This window comes from Mesoplodon bidens (genome assembly GCF_964165515.1).
Source record: "Mesoplodon bidens genome assembly, chromosome: 7".
NCBI classification, from domain to species: Eukaryota; Metazoa; Chordata; class Mammalia; order Artiodactyla; family Ziphiidae; genus Mesoplodon; species Mesoplodon bidens.
Genome location: NC_138164.1, coordinates 102956563 through 102981035, shown reverse-complemented (window position 1 = coordinate 102981035; position 24473 = coordinate 102956563). Strand labels below are relative to the sequence as shown.

The 24473-nt window shown below is 51.0% G+C and overlaps 1 protein-coding gene across 2 annotated transcripts in view; it reads left to right on the top strand.

The window, feature by feature from the left end:
- The window catches only part of LRP4 (LDL receptor related protein 4), a 52793-nt gene that overhangs the window by 7635 nt on the left and 20685 nt on the right, over positions 1-24473 (top strand). For both annotated transcript variants that reach the window (XR_014016270.1, XM_081239137.1), the window contains exons 2-26: positions 5659-5805; positions 6953-7069; positions 7531-7644; positions 8000-8116; positions 8452-8580; positions 8817-8936; positions 9321-9446; positions 10062-10187; positions 10378-10512; positions 10862-10987; positions 11306-11536; positions 12385-12541; positions 14411-14628; positions 14789-14965; positions 15353-15475; positions 17381-17589; positions 17763-17844; positions 18626-18731; positions 19722-19923; positions 21372-21561; positions 21646-21777; positions 22710-22850; positions 23216-23302; positions 23410-23581; positions 24217-24379. Coding sequence is in view for 1 of the 2 variants with exons in the window: in XM_081239137.1 (XP_081095263.1) it covers positions 5659-5805; positions 6953-7069; positions 7531-7644; positions 8000-8116; positions 8452-8580; positions 8817-8936; positions 9321-9446; positions 10062-10187; positions 10378-10512; positions 10862-10987; positions 11306-11536; positions 12385-12541; positions 14411-14628; positions 14789-14965; positions 15353-15475; positions 17381-17589; positions 17763-17844; positions 18626-18731; positions 19722-19923; positions 21372-21561; positions 21646-21777; positions 22710-22850; positions 23216-23302; positions 23410-23581; positions 24217-24379 (3647 nt within the window). In the remaining variant the exon portion in view is untranslated. The remainder of the gene's footprint in view (positions 1-5658; positions 5806-6952; positions 7070-7530; positions 7645-7999; positions 8117-8451; positions 8581-8816; positions 8937-9320; positions 9447-10061; positions 10188-10377; positions 10513-10861; positions 10988-11305; positions 11537-12384; positions 12542-14410; positions 14629-14788; positions 14966-15352; positions 15476-17380; positions 17590-17762; positions 17845-18625; positions 18732-19721; positions 19924-21371; positions 21562-21645; positions 21778-22709; positions 22851-23215; positions 23303-23409; positions 23582-24216; positions 24380-24473) is intronic.

Genomic DNA, 24473 nt, shown 5'->3' with positions numbered 1-24473 from the left:
AGAGTCCGCCTGCCGATGCAGGGGACACGGGTTCGTGCCCCGGTCCGGGAAGATCCCACATGCCGCAGAGCAGCTGGGCCTGTGAGCCATGGCCGCTGAGCCTGCGCGTCCAGAGCCTGTGCTCCGCAACGGGAGAGGCCACAGCAGTGAGAGGCCCGCGTACCGCAAAAAAAAAAAAAAAAAAAGAAGAAGATTCCTGTTTTCTTGAGTATAGGGTAGGTAGGAAATAACCACTTTTATTTCTCATATTCTGGGCTTCTCTTTTCCTATGACTCCCAACTGTCACAAGATTCTAATGGAATGTGTCATTCATTCATTTTCCAAACTTATATTGATCATCACTACATACCAATCACTGAACTGTGCACTGAATACAAATACAAAGCTCTATATCATACAGTTCCAACCATCAGGAGGCTTCTGGTCTAGTAAGTGAACAATGGTCCCACAGTGAGCTAAATGCTACCGTAAGAGGAGACACCAAGGGCCTCTGGGGGGCACACAGCAGGGGCTTTCAATTCAGCTGGGGCTTTGTGGGTCCAGATGGGGCAGCATCAGGAAGGGGTTCATGTCCTGGCCTCCTTCTCCTGCCAGCCATTTACCTTGTTTGGTATTGGTTCCAATGTTTTCTGTGCAAGCTCTGTCCTCTCAAACAGTGGCTGTATAGCTACCCGAGTCTCTCCAGACTGCAGGTGTCTCTTGGGTGAGACTAGATCCATTTCCATGTGGCTTTTGGCTGCAACCCCTCTCAGTTATGTCAGTCTTGTCTCGCTGCATGGGCTTCCCTTTCAGTGAGAGACGCTTACTGAGTAAGCTGCCCAAGGAGCTGAAATCAGTGGATTGGTCCCTTGATTGGCCTGGATGTAGTTCACAGTCATTCCAAATAACTTATCCTCATTAAATAAGGTTGATATCTTCACCGTTGCTGCCAGTTGTTAGGAGAAGAGAAGAGAGCTTTGGTGTGTTATGAAAACAAAAAACATCCTTCACTTATATGAGTGATGAGTCCTCCCTTTCCCACTGTAATCCCTTCCACATTGGGGTAGCTGTCATATCCCAACACTCACAGAACAACCCTTAAGCCTTCTCATTTCTGGTTCAACTTGAAAAAGCTGCTCTGTAGCTGTGTATAGTCACTGTACACCTTGGGCCTCCAAGTGACAGGCGTGGTCCACTTTGAGCTGAGCTTTCTGTGGGGTGGTGATCGGGAGCAGTGCCTCTTTTTTTTTTTTTTTTTTTTTTGCCTGTGCCTCGTGACTCGCGGGATTTTGGTTCCCCGACCAGGGATCAAATCCGGGCCCTCGGCAGTGAGAGCACAGAGTCCTAACCATTGGACAGCCAGGGAATTCCCAGCAGTGCCTCTCGAACTTGAGTGTGCATCAGTGGGAAGCTTTATTGAAAGTCCAGATTCTGAGATCATATTGAGAGAAGAATATTGGTCTAAGGGTCTGAATGGGGCTGCCATCCTGGCTCTCCTACTCACCCCATGACCTGGGCCGAAGTAGGTGATCTTACCAATTAAATGGGTAGTACTGCAATGATTAAATGAGAACACAAGTGTGTATGCAGAAGTAGCTTGCAAACTGTCAAGGAAAACTGCAAAACATAATCATTTGTTGTCTAAAGCCCTGCCCTTTTCTGGACCAACACAGTACCGAGGCACTCTTTCAAAGGGCTAGGGTTCCATACTCTCCTTGCTTCACTACTTTACCTTAGGGCAAGGGAAATTGGTCTTTAGCCTCAGCAGTAGCCAGAAGGAGAGGTCACTGCTTGAGATCCATAAACCCACTGCACATTTGCCAATCCAGAATGCAGAAAGAAGGACCCTAAAATCCCAGTGTTATAAATCCCCTTTTTTGATCTCAGGGTATTGGAAATTCTCATAATAGCAATACCACTTATTAGGAGGCAGTATTCATGAAGAGATTAAGAGCAGAGGATCTGGAATTGACCTGCCTGTGTGTGAAGGCTGGCTCCAACCCTTAGTATCTGTGTGACCTGTCAACAGACCTCCCCTCCCTGTGTCTCAGTGTCCTCAACGGTAAGGTGGTGATAATAATAACAGTGCCACTTCCCAGGGTTGTTGAGAGCATTCAATGATGTGGCATAAGAAAAGCACTTAGAAAAGTATTTGGAGGGCACATGGTAAGTACTCAGTAAATGATGGCTGGATTTTTATGAAGCTTTTGCTGTGTGCCAGCCCTGCGCTAAGCAGTCTACATGGATTATTTAATTTAATCTTTACAAAACCCTTTGCGGTAGAACTGTTGTTATTCCCATTTTATGGATGAGGAAACTGAGGCTCAGAGGCATTAACTAACTTGCTCAAAGTTGTAGAGTTAGTGTAGAACCAGGACTTGAACTCCAGCCTCTCTGACTCAAGAATCTGTGCTCTCTCACATATTACACTGTCTGGTAGTGTAAGCAGATGGGCGTTTCCCTGCTTTCCTTCCGAAGAAAGCAGTGAGAAAGTGGTCAGATGGCTGAGATTTTGGTTAACCTCCCAGGAAGGCCCTGTGAGCACATTACCATGTATCCTAAAAGCTGGATAACTTGATGATCAGGGATAGTGAATACTTTGGGAGGAGGTCTTTTCCATGTTGAATTGCATTAGGTTGAAGGTTCCATGCCCTTTGAGGCCACGGATGCTTGCAGTGTGGCTGGCAAATAGCTTTCAAGGCCAGAAGCACAGCTGAGTGTTCTAACTGCACACTTCTTAAAATGAAGACCGCGTTTTGCCACCCGCAGTCATTTGTATCCTTTCTTCACTCACCATTCTTTTAGTTAAAAAGGGTTAAAAGCTGTCCTTTATGATCACAGCCAGGACTTGAGTGAGAAGGCAGAATTCCACCTCCCAGGATCCCAGAGGGGCAGCAGTTGTCCAGAAGAGCTGGAGTTTGGAGTATAATGTGTCTGTTTACTGTATGAACACCCAAGCCAAGAGTTTGCCTGTCGCCGGCTGCCTGACCTTCAGATGTTGCTCTGACATGCAGGAAGTCATGACTCTTCAGCAACTAACTTGATGCCCACTGGATGGAATGCTTTGTTCCTGAAATCTGCAGGGGAAGCTCAGGACTTCTGCTATCACTCAGCCAAAAGGGGGCCAGGGGGAGGCTAAAAAAAACCCTGAAGGCTCTTCTTTTACCTTCTGGATTCCTGTTGGCTTGCATGCAGCCTAAAATGCTGCTGTCCTTGATCTCCTGATCCTGGTACTCAGGTTCTTAAAATCAAGGCCTTTCAGAAAAAGCTAGCCCCCAAACCCTCATGCCCGCACACCCCCAGCATGCATTTATGGAGCATCCTTGGTGTTCCCAGGCAGGAGGTTAGCCTCTTTCACGTTTATCTTCATGTCCAACCCTTGTGGCTTTTTTTACACACAAGGAAACAGGCTAAGGGGCTACGAGATTCGTACAAGGGGGCACAGCTGGTCAGTGGGACCCAGCTCGGTCCGCTCCAGGTCCAGTGCTTCCTCCTCCTCTCCCCGCAGTGCCCCCTCTTCCTCTCCATTCTTGTCACCCCCTTACCCTGATCTCCTCCTTGGTGAGACCCCGCTCCCTGCTGTGCGTGGCTAGCAGCATTTCTCAACCTCCATTGACATTTTAGGCTGGATAACTTCTTTGTTGTGGGCTCCTGTCCTGTACATTGTAGGATATTTAGCAGCATCTGTGGCTTTTATCCTCCAGATGCTGCCAGGACCACCAATCACAACCAAAAATGTCATCATGCATTGCCAAATGCCCCCCAATCTTCAACTGAGGCCAGTCTTCAATGAAGGAGAAAAATCATCCCTCATTGGGATGACTTTTAGCTTTATTCTTAGCCTTATTCTTCCTCTTCACCATTCTTCCCCGAGAAAGAGGTCAGCATGTTGGTGGTGAGCCCCATGGCATGGAGTCCTCTGGAATACTTAGTCATTGCTCTTTCATCCCAGCCAGAGTTCCCTAAAGCAGTGCCCATAGCTGTGATGAGCTGGTCAAACTTACAAAAGTTCCTCAGGCTCTGGTGCCCAGGGTCTGAGTGAAAAAAGCCCTCATCCCTTCTCAGTGCTCTCAGAACAGGCCCAAGAGGATGGGGCTGGGTCTTCAGTGCTTCCCTGGGAAGAATCCCCTGTCCTGTACTTGCAGAGAGATCTGGAGAGACGGGAGTGCTGGGCTTGGAGTAGGGCCTTCCTATGAGGTATAGAGACGCTGCTCCTTTCAGATGGATTCCCGTGGCTTCTGCAGGAAATCCTGCATCTTTTCTAGGGCAGCTGATTCCCTTAGCATGTGGAGGGGGAGGGCAAGGCCTCAGCTGAAGATGGGGTGAAAGCTGTGGTCCTTCACTCCAGAAATGTACACTTTGCCTGTAGTTTCAGGGGTTCACAGATCCCAAAGGTTGGCCATCCCTCCCATCCATTTGCAGGTTAGGGACCCTTGCTTTATGCTTACCCTTATCCTTGGGGTTGAAGTGGTGAGGGAGGGGTCTAGGGCTCCCCCTTTGCTTTTGGTGGGAATAACAGTCCACCCTTTCATTCTGGGCCCTAAACCCTAAGCTGGCGTGAGTCATATAATGCAAGGTGAGGATGTAGTCAAGGAGATGAGCCGAGAGAGAAGCTGGGCCCTGTAAATAAGAAAGGAAGCGGGGTGGCAATTCGGGAGCTGCCTCCTTCCCTGTTCCAGCCCAGCCTGAGGGCAGGGCCCAGCTGAGGGGAGGAAAGGGAGAAGAAAGCAAGCGGAGGAGATGAGCAAGGGAGAGGTGACCCCCTTCTTTCTCAGCTGCAGCAGCCCAGCGGGTTAGATGAATGCTGGGAGGGGGGAGAGTGACCCTGGCAGAACCCTTTGTTCCAGCTGAGGCTGGAGCGGGGGCACCGAGCCATTCACACGCCATCCCAGGGCATCCTGCTGGGCACGCTGGGGAGGGGGCACAGCAGCCGGTCATGGGACTTGGCCAGGCAGATAGCTGGATGCTCAATAGGGAAGCCCAGCTGCGTGCTGCGGAGGCTGTGGGAGGGGCTGTTCCTGCCATCCTTCCTCCAGGCTGTGGCCAGTCCCGCAGACCGGAAGGCCCTGACTGGTCCCAGTCGCTCTGCCCTGAGGCAGCCTGGTTTCCCGGTCCCGCTTCTCCTGGTCACCCTCCTTAAAGCGAGTTCTGACTTGGGGACTCACAGCAGCGCCTGTTGCTCCCTGCTCCCTCGTGTGATTTCTTATCCCTAAAGGGGCTCCAGCATTTTAATTCCACTCTTATTTCTTGTTCTCCCTGGCCAATGTCCTGGTCCTGGATAGAGGCAAAAGCATCCATAACTCCACCTAGTTTTGGAGGGAAGGATATGGAAACCTTTCTGCATCGCCCATGCTGCCCCCGGCTCCCCTTCCTCAAGACCACCAGCCCTCTAGGTGGCATCATTTGTCCCTGGGCCTTTGGGGGTGTGTGCAAAAAAAACCCTGTCATAGAAGGGATACTGGACTGTTTGTGAGCCCAGAGTCAGAGGGTATCTTCTTGACCATTTGTGCCTTGGAGGAGGGGGAAGGCACGATTACATGGTCCACACCTCCCTGCAGCATCACTGTGGCCTCCTGGGCGACGGTGCTCCTAGACTTGGCTCCTCTACCTTGCCCCCCTGGAATGGGCTTTGGTTGGGTGGGAGCTGAGCCTTCACTGGTTCCTCTTCCCTCTGCCCAGGCCTAGCCAGCAGCCCCGAGTGTGCTTGTGGTCGGAGCCACTTCACGTGTGCAGTGAGTGCCCTCGGCGAGTGTACCTGCATCCCCGCCCAGTGGCAATGTGATGGAGACAACGACTGCGGGGACCACAGCGATGAGGACGGATGTAGTAAGAGCCTCCCCACGGGACGCTGGGCGGTGGTAGAAGGTGTGAGGGAGCAAGGACAGGTGTGATGGTGTGTTCTGTGCATCAGCTGTGCCAGACTCAGAGCTGGACTCTCTCGAGGGTGACAGATATTAACAGATGGGTGGTTTCTTCACAATATATATGGCTTCAGCCCTCCCGTATTTCCCATATCGCCATGCACGTATGGCCAATAAAACAAACTTTGAAACAAGTACAGGAGAAAACATTTGAAATTACAGGTGGTCTCTTTAATTAAATAGATCTCTCTGTATTTATGTGAATATGTGTATCTGTATTGCATATTTGTGCATTTTAAAATGTGCATACTATACGTGGATGCCAAGTATTTCTGTGTTTCTTATGTTGGTATTCTGTGTAATCACACCTTTTCAAATAACATAAACTTTGTAAGAAATCACATATTCTCATTAAATCTCCCCTTTCCCCTAGTGTAGTAACATGCACAACAGGCTAGGGTATCCTTTCTTGGATATGTAGCAATATTACTCCGGAGCCAGTTACTTGTCTGGATTCAGGGGTGCAGTCTCCACCCTGCAGCACCTATATCTGAGGGAGGCTAATTAGTCTCATAAGAGTGAAGCTACAGCCTCGACCTCATTAACCCTAACCAGTTTAGCTAATTGTGATGATGGTAAATGGCTCACTTTCATGTAGCACTTTGGAGGTCTCAAAAGACCTCACTGAGTCAATTATAATTGTCCCCATTGTACAGTCAAAGAACCTGTAGCTCAGAGAGGGTAACTGGCTTGTGTGATAAGTTCTCGAACTTGAAATTGAGCCCAGGTGTGTCAATCATCATTTAATAAGAGGAAATGGGGAAAAATACTTTTGTTGTCTTTTCATGTTTTCCTTAACTGCTTTCCTAGTGGTTTTGAGCTCCTTGGGCTCTTCTGCTTTCTGAATCCCTGACCACCACTCCCTGAGAAAACTCTGGCTTCTTAACTGCTGTTTCTGCTTGGTTCTCCATCAGCTGGGGCAGGCGTAGGAGTCTGTGAGGAAGGACTGTAATTCCGACAGGGAGTTAGCAAAGGATTTCTGGCCGGGTTGAGCCTGCCTGAGTAAGTGCACCAGACTGACACTCGTTTCCCTTCTTTTTGCCCGGACTCAGTGCTACCCACCTGCTCCCCTCTTGACTTTCACTGTGACAATGGCAAGTGCATCCGCCGCTCCTGGGTGTGTGATGGGGACAACGACTGTGAGGACGACTCGGACGAGCAGGACTGTCGTGAGTGCTGGCGGGGCTGGGCAGGTTCCATCAAGCTCTGCTGGGAAACAATTTTCAATCAGAGAATGATGCCACAGGGGCTTCCCTGGCAGTCCAGAGGTAGATACTTGGCCTTCCAATGCAGGGGGTACAGGTTCAATCCCTGGTCGGGGAGCTAAGATCCCACATGCCTCGCGGCCAAAAAAACCAAAACATAAAACAGAAGCAGTATTGCAACAAATTCAATAAAGACTTAAAAAAAAGAAAAGAAAGGAAAAGAAAATGATGCCTCAGCCCGTGGTCTTTGGCTCTTGTCCTTCCACCTCTTCTCCTGGTCAGATAAGCCCCCGGTGACAGCCTCCTCCTAGGCTCCCTTGGGAAGCATCAGAGCTGCTTGGCTGCTCTGCTCTGCAAGGCTTTCTGCTGGGCTCCCGGGCGCTGGCCCCACTGCCTGTAGCAGCCTGACTGCTCTGTGCCCACAGCCCCGCGGGAGTGTGAGGAAGATGAGTTCCCCTGCCAGAACGGCTACTGCATCCGGAGCCTGTGGCACTGCGATGGTGACAACGACTGTGGTGACAACAGCGATGAGCAGTGTGGTGAGCGGTGCTCTGGGGAGGCAGGCGGGGTGGCCGGTGGATGGCATGCCCATGGGGGGAAAGAGCAGCAGGGGCTCTAGCACTGCCCGAACCTTGAACTGCCCAGGTGCCCGGAGCAGCTGGAGGAGAGCAGGAGGGGCAGAGCAGCCAGATGCCCCAGGAACCACAGAACAGGAGCCTGAGGCCCAATCTCTCCAGGGCTTCGGCTTTCCCCTCGGGAGTCTGCACCAAACCTGTGGTGTCTTGCAGGGCCTGGGTCAGACTCCCGGGGCAGTGAGGATGGGAGTCAGGGAGGATTGCAGGAGGGTTGCCGGTGGGGCTCCTGCAGGATTGTCGTCCCATTGCGTCCCCCCAGACATGCGCAAGTGCTCCGACAAGGAATTTCGCTGCAGTGATGGAAGCTGTATCGCTGAGCACTGGTACTGCGATGGCGACACTGACTGCAAAGATGGCTCTGACGAGGAGAACTGTCGTGAGTGGCCCCAGAACTCAGGCTCTTGGGCTGGCATGGGGCAGAGAGCTCCATCCCGCGGGCTGAGGGCCAGGCTGAGGAGTGCATGGACAGTGGGCAAGGAGGGTGGGTTCTTAAGCAGCGGCTCCTCCTAGGTTGAGCCAGGGAGGGAACAGGTTCCCCAGGTGGGAAGGGAGGTCTCCCTTCGGTCCACCAGAATATGGGAGTCTGTAAGAGCCATCCCAAATGAAACCTGGTTTCTTTGTCTCAGCATCTTGCTGCTTTGAGGAGTCAGGGCCCCTCTCCTCTGTCCAGGACTGAGCGTATTCCCCTCCCCGCCCCTGCCCTCCTTCCAGCCTCGGCAGTGCCAGTGCCCCCCTGCAACCTGGAGGAGTTCCAGTGTGCCTACGGCCGCTGCATCCTCGATATCTACCACTGCGATGGCGATGATGACTGCGGAGACTGGTCGGACGAGTCTGACTGCTGTGAGTGCTCTGGCCAGCTGGGTGGGGGAGGGGAGGCCAGGCTGGGAGGAACTCCTGGGGTGGCAAGGCACAGGTGCCACCTGGGTCAGGAGCTCAGGGGACAAGCTTTTGGATTCCCTGGTCCCTACTGAGCAAAGATAGAAGGGCCTGGGTGCTGGGGCTGTGGCTTTCTGGTCTGCCATGGGACACTGGGTGCAGGGACTAGCTAGAGACAGAAGCCTATCGTGTTTCCGCAGCCTCCCACCAGCCTTGCCGCTCTGGGGAGTTCATGTGTGACAGTGGCCTGTGCATAAACGCAGGCTGGCGCTGTGATGGCGACGCGGACTGTGATGACCAATCTGATGAGCGCAACTGCAGTGAGTGGGGGGCTGGAAGTAGAGAGAGGCCACCACCGGTAAAGCTTGAAGACAGTTAGTACAGGACCACCATGTACAGTCGTGTAGGTTGGGCATGGCCCGGAGGTGCTAGGTGCAAAGGATGCCAGTCCCACAGTAGACGTATCTTCCATAATTCTATAGATTTATATAGTCATCATGGCGGTTTTCCAGCAGATGGCAGCAAAGTGTCTTGAGGAAAAGGCACCTTTTTCCAATTCCCACAGAGATGCCTTATAGACCAGCTGTGACACTGGTGTCAAGAAGAGTGGCCTGGGTGCTGGCATAAAGCGCATTTTGGGGTGTCAGGGTGGTGCTTTGGGCTGAAGTGGGGCCCGGCTTTCATTAGACCTTTGCTTTGCCCAGCCACCTCGATATGTACGGCGGAACAGTTCCGCTGTCGGTCAGGCCGCTGCGTCCGTCTGTCCTGGCGTTGTGATGGGGAGGACGACTGTGCGGACAACAGCGATGAAGAGAACTGTGAGAACACAGGTAGAGTCTCCCAGGGGTACCCCAGGCCCGTTAACCCATAGGTGGGTTGGAGGATCGGGGTGGGAAGAGCGTGTTACTGCTGCCTTTCCAGTTGGGCCAAGGTGATGCTTCAGTCAGACCTTGCCCATGGCCTGGAGTTTTCCTCCTCTTCTCAGTTACCAGTGTCAAATCCAGGTGCATCTGTTGACCTTCAGCCTCATGGCCTGGAACACAGTATCAGGGCTGGGAGTTTCAGTGGCCTCTCACATCCTAACTCACACGTGGCCGGTGCCTGGTGCCCTGGCCTCGTGAGCAAGGATGCTCTCTGGCTGACAGCCCCCATGCCCCCTCCCCTAGCCACACCGGTGCCGGACACATGGATGTGCTCTCTCATTCTGTCCCACACCCCTCACCATCCCACTGCGGTGTCCTGGGGAGAAAACACATGCAGACATGCAGCCAGCCCTGTCTGAGCTGTTTCCTGCCTTGGACCCCGACCCTCCCACCTTGAGTCTCATCTGTCTCCAGCTCACCCTAGAAAATGACAGGCTCCCATCCTTTTGCTGACCCAAGCCCTGCCCTGATGTGACCTGGGTCTCCCTCCCTCCCTCCCCATTTTCCTCCCTCCCTCTCCAGGAAGCCCCCACTGTGCCTCGGACCAGTTCCTGTGTTGGAATGGGCGCTGCATCGGGCAGAGGAAGCTGTGCAATGGGGTCAATGACTGTGGGGACAGCAGCGACGAAAGCCCACAGCAGAGCTGCCGTGAGTGTCCCCCCTGGGCGCGCCCACCTGTGGTTTGTGGCTGAGCCCCGCCCATACGCTTCAAAGAGAAGCCTCCCCAGCGACTCTTGCAGCCTCAGGCGCTGTTCTTCGTGGTCCAGGTAGAATGCCAAGTTGGCTGTCTGGGGGAGGATTCTGGGCTCAACTCCCATCTCTGGCTTGGCTGGCACAGGGCCCCGGACGGGTGAGGAGAACTGCAGTGTGAACAATGGTGGCTGCACCCAGAAGTGCCAGATGGTGCGGGGGGCAGTGCAGTGTACCTGCCACACAGGCTACCGGCTCATCGAGGACGGACGCACGTGCCAGGGTGAGCTGGGGCCTGGGTGGGAGCAGGGCCAGGCAGCTGTGTTTCCGATGGGTCAGGCATTTGATGGGTGTAACCTTATATCATGACCACAATAGCCCTGGGAGGTAGGGATTGTTATCCCTCCCATTTCAAAGGGGGGGGAACGGAAGCTCGGAGAGGTGAGTTACCAGAGTTGGGATTCCAGCCCAGCTTGGAGTGAACTTGAAGCCCTTGACCACTTGTTATATGGTCTTCCCACTAGGCCTGGAAAGTAGATGGGTCTGTGGGCAGGGAAGCAGCTCATCAGCTGGGCAGTTGGGGTGGGAGGATGGCAGAACAGAGATCTCCTGACCACGTCCCGTTCTCACAGATGTGAATGAATGTGCCGAGGAGGGGTACTGTAGCCAGGGCTGCACCAACAGCGAGGGGGCTTTCCAGTGCTGGTGTGAAGCAGGCTACGAGCTCCGGCCTGACCGGCGCAGCTGCAAGGCTCTGGGTAAGGGGTGTTGGCATTTGGCTGGGTGGGCAGAGGACTGAGCCCGGCAGCCAGGTGCTCCGGTGCTTGGAGATTTGCCGAGAGTTAGCTGTTTCCATCGCAGTAAAATGGAGCTATGAATTGCATCCTGAGCCCCAAGCAAAACCCCGCTGGGGTGGGATGTGTACTTTGCAGGCTCCCACCCTTTTAGCACTGATGCTAACAACTTGGGACGTGCCCTAGCGGGCTAGGGGCCCCCTGGAGCTGGGGGTGCACGCTGATGTTGCCAGGGGCAGCTCTGGAGCCTGGTGGGGGCCCCATTTCTATGCCACGTCCCAGGGCCGGAGCCTGTGCTACTGTTCGCCAACCGCATCGACATCCGGCAGGTGCTGCCGCACCGCTCTGAGTACACACTGCTGCTCAACAACCTGGAAAACGCCATCGCCCTCGACTTCCACCACCGGCGTGAGCTTGTCTTCTGGTCCGATGTCACCCTGGACCGGATCCTCCGCGCCAACCTCAATGGCAGCAATGTGGAAGAGGTTGTGTCTACGGGGCTAGAGAGCCCAGGTAGGGAACGAGGCCCCATGGGGAGGGGCAGGGCCACACCACGTGCAGAGCCATCGAGGGAGGAACAGGCGAGTGGCTACAAACCTTAGGCAGCGGAACATCTTCTTCTCGCAGTGAAATCTTGGATGGAACTCTAATATGGAAAACATTCATTAGTCTACGTTCATTTTATAGGTTCAGGTTTATAACATTTGCTGGTCGTAAAGCAAACATGAGCTCAATCAGCAAGAGTAATGAGACCGTTTTGATGAATGGAACCATCTGAAATCAGATTTGTGGATGACCGTTACAATTCTCTATCAGCTTTGCATCCAGTTAAATTCTGACTTTTGTTTTCATTGCTTAGTATTAGGAATATTCTGATCAACCCAGATAAATATATCCAAACGTTTGCAGATTAGAAAAACAATAGCTCACTTTGCAATCTCAGGCCATTCTACAAGCAAGGGAAGTGGGTTAGAGTTTGGTATTGAGCACATTTGACTCAAATGCTTATGGAACTTCTGATGTTCCTCTGCGAACCCCTGGGCCAGTGCAGTCGGGGACCCTGGGTGTGGGTCAGGGAGCCAGGATTCGTGAAGTGGAATGTGATCGGCTGCGAGGAGGAAATGCGTGACCTTGAACAGTTACTTGACTTCTCTGTGCCTCAGTATCCTCACCTTCATGGGGATTATTAGAGTACCTAGCTCATACAGCTGTTGTGATGATTAAATGAGTTAGTATGTATAACATGGTTAGAAGAGTACCCGGCCCAAGAAACGGCTTCGTGTAAGAGCTGCCCTTGTTTCTATGGCACAGAGGAGCCTGGGCTGAACCCCTGACATTTTTCCATGGCCTCTTTCCACCAGGGGGCCTGGCTGTGGATTGGGTCCATGACAAACTCTACTGGACCGACTCGGGGACATCAAGGATTGAGGTGGCTAACCTGGACGGGGCCCACCGGAAGGTGCTGCTATGGCAGAACCTTGAGAAGCCCAGGGCCATTGCCTTGCACCCCATGGAGGGGTGAGTGAGCTGTGGCTCAAGCTCCCAGGTTCCTCATGCAACCTCCAGGGACAGTTCCCCCCCACCCCGCCGCCACCTGGGCCAGACTTTATTGGTAGGGGGTGGGGTGGGGGGCGGGCATCCTCACAGGGTGATGTTAATAGCCTTGGCTCTGCCCTCAGACACACCTGGATTTACAGCTGTTCAGTAATTGGCTGTGTGGCCTTGGGCTAATTAATCTCTCTATGCCTCCATTTTACTCATTTCTAAACTGGTGATCAGAAATATACCTACCTTAAAGCTGTGTGAAGATTAAAGATTGAATGAGATGATGCATTTTAAATGGCATAACACACATTATATAAGTGGCAGATGTTTGGTATTTTTGTTATTAGTTCATAGGGTTGAGCTAATTAATAAAAATTAATAGGGGGCTTCCCTGGTGGCACAGTGGTTGAGAATCTGCCTGCCAATGCAGGGGACACAGGTTCCATCCCTGGTCAGGGAACTAGATCCCACATGCATGCCGCAACTAAGAGTTTGCCTGCCACAACTAAGGAGCCCACCGGCTACAACTAAAAAAAAAGCGCACGTGCTGCAACTAAAGGAGCTGGCGAGCCACAGCTAAGACCCGGCACAACCAATAAATAAATAAATAAATAAATAAATAAATAAATCAGAATAAAATAAAAAGAAAAACCTGGCAAAGTTGAATGGCAAGAAGCTGGCATTACTTTAAAAATAAAATAAAATAAAAATTAATAATTTTATTATTAGAAGAAAAGTCTCCTGAAGTGGAAGTTCTTAGCCTCTGGCTTTTAAAAATTAAATGCAGGGACTTCCCTGGTGGTCCAGAGGTAAAGAATCCTCCTTCCAATGCAGGGGGTGCAGGTTCGATCCCTGGTCAGGGAACTAAGATCCCACGTGCTGCGGGGCAGCCAAGCCCACGCGCCACAGCTACTGAGCTTGTGTGCCTCAACTAGAGAGCCCACGTGCCACAAACTACAGAGCCCACGCGCTCTGGAGCCCATGTGCCCTGGAGCCTGTGCGCCACCACTAGAGAAGAGAAAACCTGCACACCACAAGTAGAGAGAAGCCCGTGCGCCCAAACAAGCGCCACAACGAAGGCTCCCATGCGCCGCAATGAAGACCCTACGCAGCCAAATGAATAAATATTAAAAAGAAAAACTTTAGGGCTTCTCTGGTGGCGCAGTGGTTAAGAGTCCGCCTGCCGATGCAGAGGACACGGGTTCGTGCCCCGGTCCAGGAAGATCCCACATGCCGCAGAGCAGCTGGGCCCGTGAGCCATGGCTGCTGAGCCTGCGCGTCCGGAGCCTGTGCTCCGCAACGGGAGAGGCCACAACAGTGAGAGGCCCGCGTACCGCAAAAAAAAAAAAAAAAGAAAGAAAAATTTAAGTGCAGTCAATCAAGGGGGGTGTCCTCTAAGATCCTACAGTTGCAGGTCAGCTGTTTTAGAAACACAGAGTGTGTGTGCGTGCACGCGTGCGTGTGTGAAATTACAAAAGACGGTGGTAGATATTGTGACAGAAGAAAGTGCTTGTCCTAAGTCGTATCACACTAGTATATTGTCAGTTCTACAAGGCCAGGGTTTTTGTCTGTTTTGTTCACTGCTGCACTCCCAATACCCAAGATAGATATGCCCTGGTCGTAGCAAGTACTCCAAAAATTTTTTTGTTAAATGAATATGTGCCCTGTCTAGAGACATTTAAATTCAAATATTGAAAAAATGCTCTGCAGACCAAACAATGTATCTCCTAACAGTTGGAGTCACCTGGTTTAAATCAATAAAAGCCCCCTCCCTGATTACTATCCTGGGTACTTACCCACCCTCTACTGCCTTCCTCGCAATGTCCTTTTTTCTATTCCCAGTACCATTTACTGGACAGACTGGGGCAACACCCCCCGCATCGAGGCCTCCAGCATGGATGGCTCTGGACGCCGCATCATTGCCGATACCCATCTCTTCTGGCCCAACGGCCTCACCATTGATTATGCCGGGCGTCGTATGTACTGGGTGGATGCTAAGCACCACGTCATCGAGAGGGCCAATCTGGACGGGAGTCACCGCAAGGCTGTCATTAGCCAGGGTGAGGCCCTCCCTTCACTCTCCTTTATCTCTCGTCCTACCTCCACCATCCCAGCCCCCAGGAGCTTTGGCAGAGGGTGAGATTTGTACAGTTGCTGGGCCTGGGCCCAGGGTCCAGGCAGGCCATGTCTAGACTGAGGTAATCCTGGACTTTCCCCCAGGCCTCCCGCATCCCTTTGCCATCACCGTGTTTGAAGATAGCCTGTACTGGACAGACTGGCACACCAAGAGCATCAATAGTGCTAACAAATTTACCGGCAAGAACCAGGAGATCATTCGCAACAAACTGCACTTCCCCATGGACATCCACACCTTGCACCCCCAGCGCCAGCCTGCAGGTAAAAAACTGCCCACCTGGTGGGCCTCCAATGCTTCTGAGAACCTTCCTTGCACCTGTCACAGTTGCCGTTGTTTCCCCGCGGGGAAATTTGAAATTAGCACTGATGTGGGCGAATCCCTCCCTCTGCTGGACATTTAGGGTAGTACAACGTTGAGACTCATGAAAGACTTTCCAATTTCACTGTCCCCATCTAATTCATGCAGACATTTCCTGTGTGTTAGATATTCACTCTGCTCACAGGTGGGGCAGATATAAAAAATAATAAGGCGTAGTTCCTCCCTTGAGGGAACTCATACCCTTGCTAAACCACTACTCACTAGCCTTGGGACCACTTCTCCCAACCTTTGGTCTTACCCGATCTTCTTGCTCTGGGCTTTTTGAGCAGGGAAAAACCGCTGTGGGGACAACAACGGAGGCTGCACCCACCTGTGTCTGCCCAGTGGACAGAACTACACCTGTGCCTGCCCCACTGGCTTCCGCAAGATCAGCAGCCACGCCTGTGCCCAGAGTAAGTGGGTCTAGGGCACCTGCCTCAGTGGACATGCCTTGTGAGGGTGGGTGGAAGGAACAAGGGATAGGAGTTCAGGGATTGCCAGTTGTGGGGAGGAGCCGGGCTCCTCAGGTAGCCCCTGGAGAGGAAGGATGTAAGAGGCTGAGGGCTCCAGTGTCAAAGCTGAGGGCTGGGCTTCCCTGGTGGTGCAGTGGTTGAGAGTCCGCCTGCCGATGCAGGGGACATGGGTTCGTGCCCCGGTCCGGGAAGATCCCACATGCCGCGGAGCAGCTGGGCCCGTGAGCCATGGCCGCTGAGCCTGCGCGTCCGGAGCCTGTGCTCTGCAACGGGAGAGGCCACAACAGTGAGAGGCCTGAGTACTGCAAAAAAAAAAAAAAGCTGAGGGCTGAGGGCCCAGCAGTAGTCCCTGAAGGCTCAGCGACACCACCCAGTCAAGTATGCTCCTGCAGCCAGGCTTGTGTATCATTTCACCCAGGATGCTTTGTCTGTAGGCAGCAAGAGGGTTCCAGGCCCTTCTACAAAGCAGGGGAATGGTTTCCTAGCTCTTTACCTTTAGCCTCACCCTGTTACAGACTTTCTCTCAGCCCCGAAACCATAGAGTAAGATTAGGACTTCTGAGGGTGCTCTGCATACATAAGCCCTGGATAAATAAGTGCCTAGTGAGTGAAAGATAATGGGATTCCCAGGGGGCTCCCTGAACTGCTACTCTGGCTTCCTTTGAGCTCCTGAAGGTGTATTGCCTTGAGAGGGTGGCCTTGTCTAGGTCAGTGGTGCAGGTGCTTTTTCCTAAGAATAGTCCGGAGAAGAGTGATCCAGATGTATAGCACAACCAGCAAGGGGCTGGGGTAATTCCTCACACATCATAGCTCTTCTCATTAACTGCTGTATGCCCACTGATCCTTTTATCTCTGGTTAAAATCAATTTTCTCTGGTTATCTAGGTCTTTTCCAGAGAGTGAAATTAGGAAAACTATTCAGAGGAACAGGGGCAGTGGTCATTCAACACACTTTGATTGAGAACCTCATTTCCTTGCCTTCTTTTGTGCCCAGCTTTTTCCCATGTTGTCTTAATGAGATGCAAGGAACTTCCCCTTAAAGGTTTCCCAGAACTTAAAAGAAGACAGCTGATAAATTTAGGCAGGAAGTGCCTTTCCAAGCAGAATTGTATACGGGGAAATATTCAGACAGACCAGAATAGGGGCAGGGGATGGAAAAGAGCCAGCTGGGAAGAAGCTCTATAGAGGTGTGGCCAGAGCTCCATCTCTGGAGTCAGACCTGAGTTCAAGTCCCTGCTTCGGTGCTTTGTAGCTGTGGGATCTTGGACCAGTTACTTGGCCCCTGTTAGCCTCAGGATTGCTTATCCAGAGAATGAGAATAAAAATGGCATGAACCACAAAGGGTTGTTATGAGGGTAAAGGAGACAAGGCAAGAAAAGCACCAAGCTCGGTGCCTGGCAAGGAGTATGTGCTCTGCAAATAGTCATTATTGGCTGAAGTCGTGAAGAGCAAGAAGAAGGGATCTAGATGACGGAGTGGAGCAGAAGTACTGAAGCGGACACGGAGGCAGAGAGGCAGGGTGGGGTTGACAGTGACCTAGCCAGTACACCAGAGGAGACTGAGCAAAGTAACAGGAGAGGCAAGCTGCGATGAAGCTGACAGACGCTTAAACAGGATGCACCTCTGGGCCCTGGTCGAGTCTACTTCCATTGGATCTTAAAGTCTGATTGTGCCAGCACAGGCTGCCCGATGCTCAAAGGGGGCCTGAGGTGTGAAGAGTAGGGGACAAAGGGCACCAGACCCCAGGAAGTGTGATTGAACCAGATGTCACACAGGTGAGCGTCTGTGTCTGTCACTGTTACTGGATTTAGAGCATTAAAAGAAGACCCCTTTCGGCCTTTGATCAGGTCTTGACAAGTTCCTGCTTTTTGCCCGAAGGATGGACATCCGTCGGATCAGCTTCGACACAGAGGACCTGTCCGACGATGTCATCCCACTGGCTGACGTGCGCAGTGCTGTGGCCCTTGACTGGGACTCCCGGGATGACCACGTGTACTGGACGGATGTCAGCACTGACACCATCAGCAGGGCCAAGTGGGATGGAACAGGACAGGAGGTAGGGCCCAGCATGGGCCCAGGACCTCGGGGAGGGCAGAGATTGAGGGATGGAATTCACCCTCTTCTGGGTAAGGGCTTCCCCTACCTTTGCCAGCCTGTGAATTGGTGGAGTTTGGGCCCCGGAGCTGGGGTGTAAGTCCAGTTGGTGACACAGCTTTGCTTCCTGCCTAGGTGGTAGTGGATACTAGTTTGGAGAGCCCGGCAGGCCTGGCCATTGATTGGGTCACCAACAAGCTGTACTGGACAGATGCAGGTATGTAGAGGGCAACTATGGCCTGGCTCTCTGGGATCCTCTTATTTAAAACCCTGGCCTCGGGTACAAAGGGTCCAGTGCCCCTCCTAGACCATTTCTGTCTTGATCTGAAGTCCTTGGTAGGTCAGGAGTGGTTGGGCTGCTGCCGAGCTGAAGTTAGCAGCTCACATCTGAGGGTCTGGCATTTGCTATTCAAGTGGTGGCTACTTCTGCTGTGCAGCTGATGCTTGAGAATGCTTTGCATCATTTCAGATAAGGAACCTACGCCCTGTGGTTTTCCTTCCATCGCTGTCTTGGTAAAAGAGGCATTTTCTATTAGGCAGTTAAATGTGGAAGGTAAGGGGAATGCCTTCAACCAGAGCTATCAAAGTGTGGTTCCCAGCAGAATCAGCATCAGCATTACCTGGGAACTTGGTAGAAATGCAGATTCTTGGGCCCCACGTCAGACCTGCTGAATTGGAATCTTTGGGGGTTAGGTTCAGGAATCTGTACTTTCACAAGCTCTTCTGGTTTTTGTGCACACTAAAGTTTGAGAAGCATTGCCTTAAATTATAGGACAGAGTGGGTTGCTTGGGTTGAGGAAGCCTTACTCTTCCACGAAATGGAACTGATCACTTCCTTGAATTTCTTCTTGAAATTCAATTCACTAAATATCCATTGCGCATTTATCACAAAGTATTTCTTGAGCATCTACGGCATGCCATGCTCTGTGCTGGGCATGGGAGGTAAGAGGGTGAGTGACCAAGACTACTTAATGTCTTTGCCCCTTACTTCTTGGTAGGGACAGACCGGATTGAAGTGGCCAACACGGATGGCAGCATGAGAACAGTACTCATCTGGGAAAACCTTGATCGTCCCCGGGACATCGTGGTGGAACCCATGGGCGGGTGAGCACCAGCCCCTTTGGAACAAGTTCCCCCCATCCCCAGATCTGAGTACTAGAGGGGAGTCTGGAGGTTAGAGAGAGTGGCTAGATCTCACGGGCGCACCAAGGAAGCAAGAGCAGCTGTAGAAACCACAGAGCATCGTGACAACTCTGTCTCCTTCACGGACAAGGAAACCTTATACATTTAAATTTTTTTTTTTCTTTTTCTGTTTTTTTGTTTGGTTGGTTGGCTTTTTGGTCTGCTTACCAAAGTAATCCATTGTTTTTTAAAAAAAGAAGTTTGGGGCTTCCCTGGTGGCGCAGTGGTTGAGAGTCCGCCTGCCGATGCAGGGGACACGGGTTCGTGCCCCGGTCTGGGAAGATCCCACATGCCGCGGAGCGGCTGGGTCCGTGAGCCATGGCCGCTGAGCCTGCGCGTCCGGAGCCTGTGCTCCGCAATGGGAGAGGCCACAACAGTGAGAGGCCCGTGTACTGCAAAAAAAAAAAAAAAAAAAAAAAAAAAGAAGTTTGTAGAAAGTGAAGATTCCCTATAATCTCACTCTCCAAAAATAACTGTGGTTAACAGTTTAGGGTATTTTTTCCAGATTTTCTTCTTCTGTGTGTACGCGTACATGTAGCGGTGGAGGTGATGGTTTTGGTTTGACAACAATGGCATACTCTTCTGTAACTTGGGTTTTCACTTGCTATATATCTTAGCTATTTTTCCATTTGACTATATAGATCTATTTTTTTCTTCTTGATGGTTATATAGAATTCTGTTAAGTTGATATACCATAATTATTTGACCCATCCAGTCAAGGAAACATTTAAGATCCTCGGGTACTTTTTGATAGGGATGTGAGATACAAGACCAGAACCCAGGATGGGGCTGGGAACTGAGGCAAGAGGCTGGGGTAGCTATAGCAAGCAGAAACCCTCAAACCCTAGGAACCCTGAATCCCCACTGGGTATTAACTGGAAGGCTTGTAAGACCTCCCTTGCCTGTGCCCAGGTACATGTATTGGACGGACTGGGGTGCAAGCCCCAAGATTGAACGAGCTGGCATGGATGCTTCAGGTCGTCAGGTCATCATCTCTTCTAATCTGACGTGGCCTAATGGATTAGCCATTGACTATGGGTCCCAGCGGCTATACTGGGCTGATGCCGGCATGAAGACGATTGAATTTGCCGGACTGGATGGCAGCAAAAGGAAGGTAAGGGTGGCACTAAGGCATCCTCCCACAGCCCTGACAGCCTCCAGGGCAGTGCTTCCTGGCTGGCAGCTAACAGGACCCAGGGAAGCCTAGGGGTGATCCAGCATGGTGCATTTGCTATTTCTCTGAAACTGCGGCTGTGCTCCAGAGCCCAGGGTCCCTGCTCCTTGATGAAGAAAGGAAACTAGGGATCATGTGGCTTGTGGGCTGGGGGTATAAGTGCTTTCCTAATAACCATCACCACTGATGCTAATTAATCACGAGTTGCATACTGGGCCCATGACCTCTCTCTCTCTGTTTTTATTGTTTATTTTGATATAATTTCAAACCTACAGACAAGTTGTAAGAATAGTCAAAAGAACCAATAACTAATATTTTGCCACATTGTTTTTTTTGATAGCAACTTTGAAGATAGTTTTTTATTAATTTTTATTGGAGTATACGTGCTTTACAATGTTGTGTTAGTTTCAGCTGTACAGCAAAGTGAACGTACTGTATAGCACAGGGAACTCTACTCAGTGCTTTGCCACATTGTTATATCATTCTCATTCTCTCTCTGTCCACACACACAAACACACACACGCACACACCACACAATTCTTCTGAACCATCTGAGATTAAATTGGAGACATCCTGCTGTTGAACCCAAAATAGTCCAGTGCATATTTCCTAAGAACAAGAACATTGTCTTGCATAATCACAGTATAATGATCAATATCAGGAAATTTATCATTGATACGATATTACTATCTAATCCACAGTCTATATTCAATTTCACCACCAATTGCCCCGATAATGTCCTTATAGCTTTTTTTTTTTATTTTTATTTTTTAGTCTAGGATCCAATCCCAGATCACAGTTGTTTTTAGTAATCATGTCTCTTTAATCTGGAACATTTCCTCAGCCTGTCTTTGTCTTTCCTGATCTTGGTATCTTTAAAGAGTAAATGCCAGTTATTTTGTAGAATGTCCCTCAGTTTGTCTGATGTTTCCTTGTGATTAAGTTCAGATTATGCATTTGGGGCAGAAATACTACAGTAAGTAAAGTCGTGTCCTGAGTTTTCAATGTGTCTTATGAGTAGCCACTGATGTCAGCTTGTCCCATCATTGTGATACCAACTTTGGTTGTGCAGTTAAGGTGGTGTCCACTGTAAAGTTGCTCTTTCTCCTTTTGTAATTAATAAGTAATTTGTGTAGAGACACTTTGAGATTATGTAAATAATCCATGATCTTTTACAATCATCACGCAACCCTTGGAGCCAGGCACTGTCATGATCATATCACAGATTGGCTGACCAAGCCTCAGATTTTATAACCAGCTCTAGCTCAAGGTCACACAGCAGGTGGTACTGGCGGAGCTGCATCCTGCCTCCTCACCTGAGCCCCTGACCACTGCTCTGTACTGTCAGGACTTGCTGGGGCGTGACACAAGTGCTGGGTCCCTGGCAGGTACTGATTGGAAGCCAGCTGCCCCACCCATTTGGGCTGACCCTCTATGGAGAGCGCATCTATTGGACTGACTGGCAGACCAAGAGTATTCAGAGTGCCGACCGGCTGACGGGACTGGACCGGGAGACCCTGCAGGAGAACTTGGAAAACCTCATGGACATCCACGTCTTCCACCGCCGGCGACCCCCAGGTAAGCAGCCCTTGGCCCACACTTGCTTCTCCTCTGCTTCCCTCTGCAACGGTCCTTCCCATTGACCCACTCCTCTCCACCCAGTGTCCACACCATGCGCTACGGAGAATGGCGGCTGCAGCCACCTGTGTCTTCGGTCCCCAAATCCAAGTGCCTTCAGCTGTACCTGCCCCACGGGCATCAACCTGATGCCTGATGGCAAGACCTGTTCACCAGGTAGGTCTAAGCATCACAGACCTAGATAGAGCCTCTCTGGGAGGAGCAGTGGCTCTCTTTCTTCCCTGAAAGTGGACTCTGGTGTGGTCTGAGAAACCTAAGCTTCTAGAGGCTTAGGGGCGAGACAAAGCTTTTAGAAAAAAGAAGAGGTCCAGAGGAGCAGGTAGACAGGATTAGAAGCAGGATCCAACTGGGTCTCATGGTGTCTTCATGCATATTAGAAAAAGATGCTCCTTCCTCAGACACGTTACTTCTATCTGTTGGGAAATTGTCATAATATACTGGTTCTGTTAGAACAAGTCAGTTTTGTTCCTTCTGCCCAAAATTGGTATAGTAAATACTAGAACATATGATATCTACAATTTGATGGTACCTCCTTTGGAAATGGCACTTTTGTGAGTACACACAACCAGCACAACCTTCGTATAACCTTAACTGAAAGGTCTCAGAAGCAGGACCTGGCTGCCCAGATGTTGGATGTTGAGGTTTCTCCCTAGGGGCTGCTGCATGGTAGGCTGCATTTGAACCCTAACTTCCTGGGGAATTAGAACAAGAAAGGAGCTCTGAATTGTGCTTCTCAGGTTGTGGGTAAAGCCCTCCTTCACCTAACATGAAGTTTCTTAAACTTCATGGTAAAAGGTCTTTCAAAGAGATTCATTTTTATGATATTAATAAAGAGTTATGACTATGTATCAGACCCAATGCTAAGGGTTTTCTGTATGTGATCTCTTTTATTCCTACAGCCACCCTGTTATTGTCCCCATTTTACAGATGATGAAAGTGAGCCTTAAACAATTTAAGTAATGTGCCCAGGATCACAAAACTAAAAACTACTGGAGACAGGGCATGAACTTCAGTTTGCCTTACTCCAAATCTTCTTAATGGCTGTGCTAGGATGACTGTCCTCTTTCCTTCTCTCCCCACCTGGGCAGGCATGAACAGTTTCCTCATCTTCGCCAGGAGGATAGACATACGCATGGTCTCCTTGGACATCCCTTATTTTGCCGATGTGGTGGTACCAATCAACATTACCATGAAGAACACCATTGCCATTGGAGTGGATCCCCAGGAAGGTCTGTGTGGCCCTCCCTTCTCTCCTGGCCCACTGTCCCTGCCTTATAGCAACTGCTGCCCTTGCTTTCCCACCACCTTTGCCTCCTGGTAAGAGCCTGGGGGCTCCCCGTTCCCTCTGGCACGACCCCTGCCCCACCTCTATAGCACTTTCTCTTTGGTTATGAGGGCATGGGGTTTGGGGGCCTTCCTCTTCATCTCTGCCAAGAGCTATCCTGCTATGATATTTCTATATTTCCCTTGATATCCTCTGCTCAGGGGTGTAGGGCTCTCTGACATGCCCTGGTGTCTCAGGGCATGTTAGCTGTGTGTGTTCCTTTGGGGGGCGGGGTGAAAGTCCAGGCTGAGCCAAGGCTTCCCTTTCCAGGAAAAGTGTACTGGTCAGACAGCACGCTGCACAGGATCAGCCGTGCCAATCTGGATGGCTCACAGCATGAGGACATCATCACCACAGGTGGGCCTTGCTCCCAGCCCGGGGACCACCTGTCTGGCTACAGAGCTGGGGGAGATAGCCCATCTGTTTTAAGGCAGGAGCCAGTGTGCTGTCTTGACTTCCTGCAGGGCTGCAGACCACAGATGGGCTCGCAGTGGATGCCATTGGCCGGAAAGTGTACTGGACAGACACGGGAACCAACCGGATTGAAGTGGGCAACCTGGACGGGTCCATGCGGAAGGTGTTGGTGTGGCAGAACCTTGACAGCCCCCGTGCCATTGTACTGTACCACGAGATGGGGTGAGAGCACTTCTGTGTCTCCAGGCTGCGGGATGGGCTGGCTCAGCTGGGGCGAAGGATGGGGTGAAGGGGGGCAGTGGAGAGCAAGCATGCTTCAAAGGAGCACTGAGACTGACCTCTCTGGGGCGCTTCCACTTCCTTGTGACTTCTTTCAGAGTGGCAGTATAGTGTAGAGTTTAAAAGCATGAACCTCGGAATCAGAAATCCAGGATTCAAATTTCTTCACCATTTATTAGCTGAGTCTGTCACTTTGGGTCCAATATTTAACCTCCCTGGTCCTCAGCTTCCTTGCCTTTAAAACGGAGCCGATAATGAAAATGCATGCCTGTGGACCTTGTGAGGATTAAGTGGGATAATGCATGGAAAGTACTTTTTTTAAATTGTAAAAAACATAACACTAAATTTACCATCTTAACCATTTTTAAGTGTACAGTCCAGTAGCGTTAAGTACATTCACATTATTGTGAAACAGATCTCCAGAACTTTTTCATCTTGCAAATCTGAAATTCTGTGTTCATTAAGCAGCAACTCCCTTTCGTGCATTTAAATACTTTTCACAGTGTTTGGCATATTGTTAAGTACTCACAGTATACAGGAACTGTGGAAATAACCAGCTAGTATTGTTTCTTGCCCAGGTTCATGTACTGGACAGACTGGGGGGAGAATGCCAAGTTAGAGCGGTCTGGAATGGATGGCTCAGACCGTACCGTGCTCATCAGCAACAACCTAGGGTGGCCCAATGGACTGACTGTGGACAAGGCCAGCTCCCAACTGCTCTGGGCTGATGCCCACACGGAGGTGAGGGTCCTGCTCCTGCCGCTTGGCAGAAGCCTGGGGATATGGGAGGGGCCTATCTGGGATTTCCGCTGAGGGCTCCCAGTCTTCTGATAGC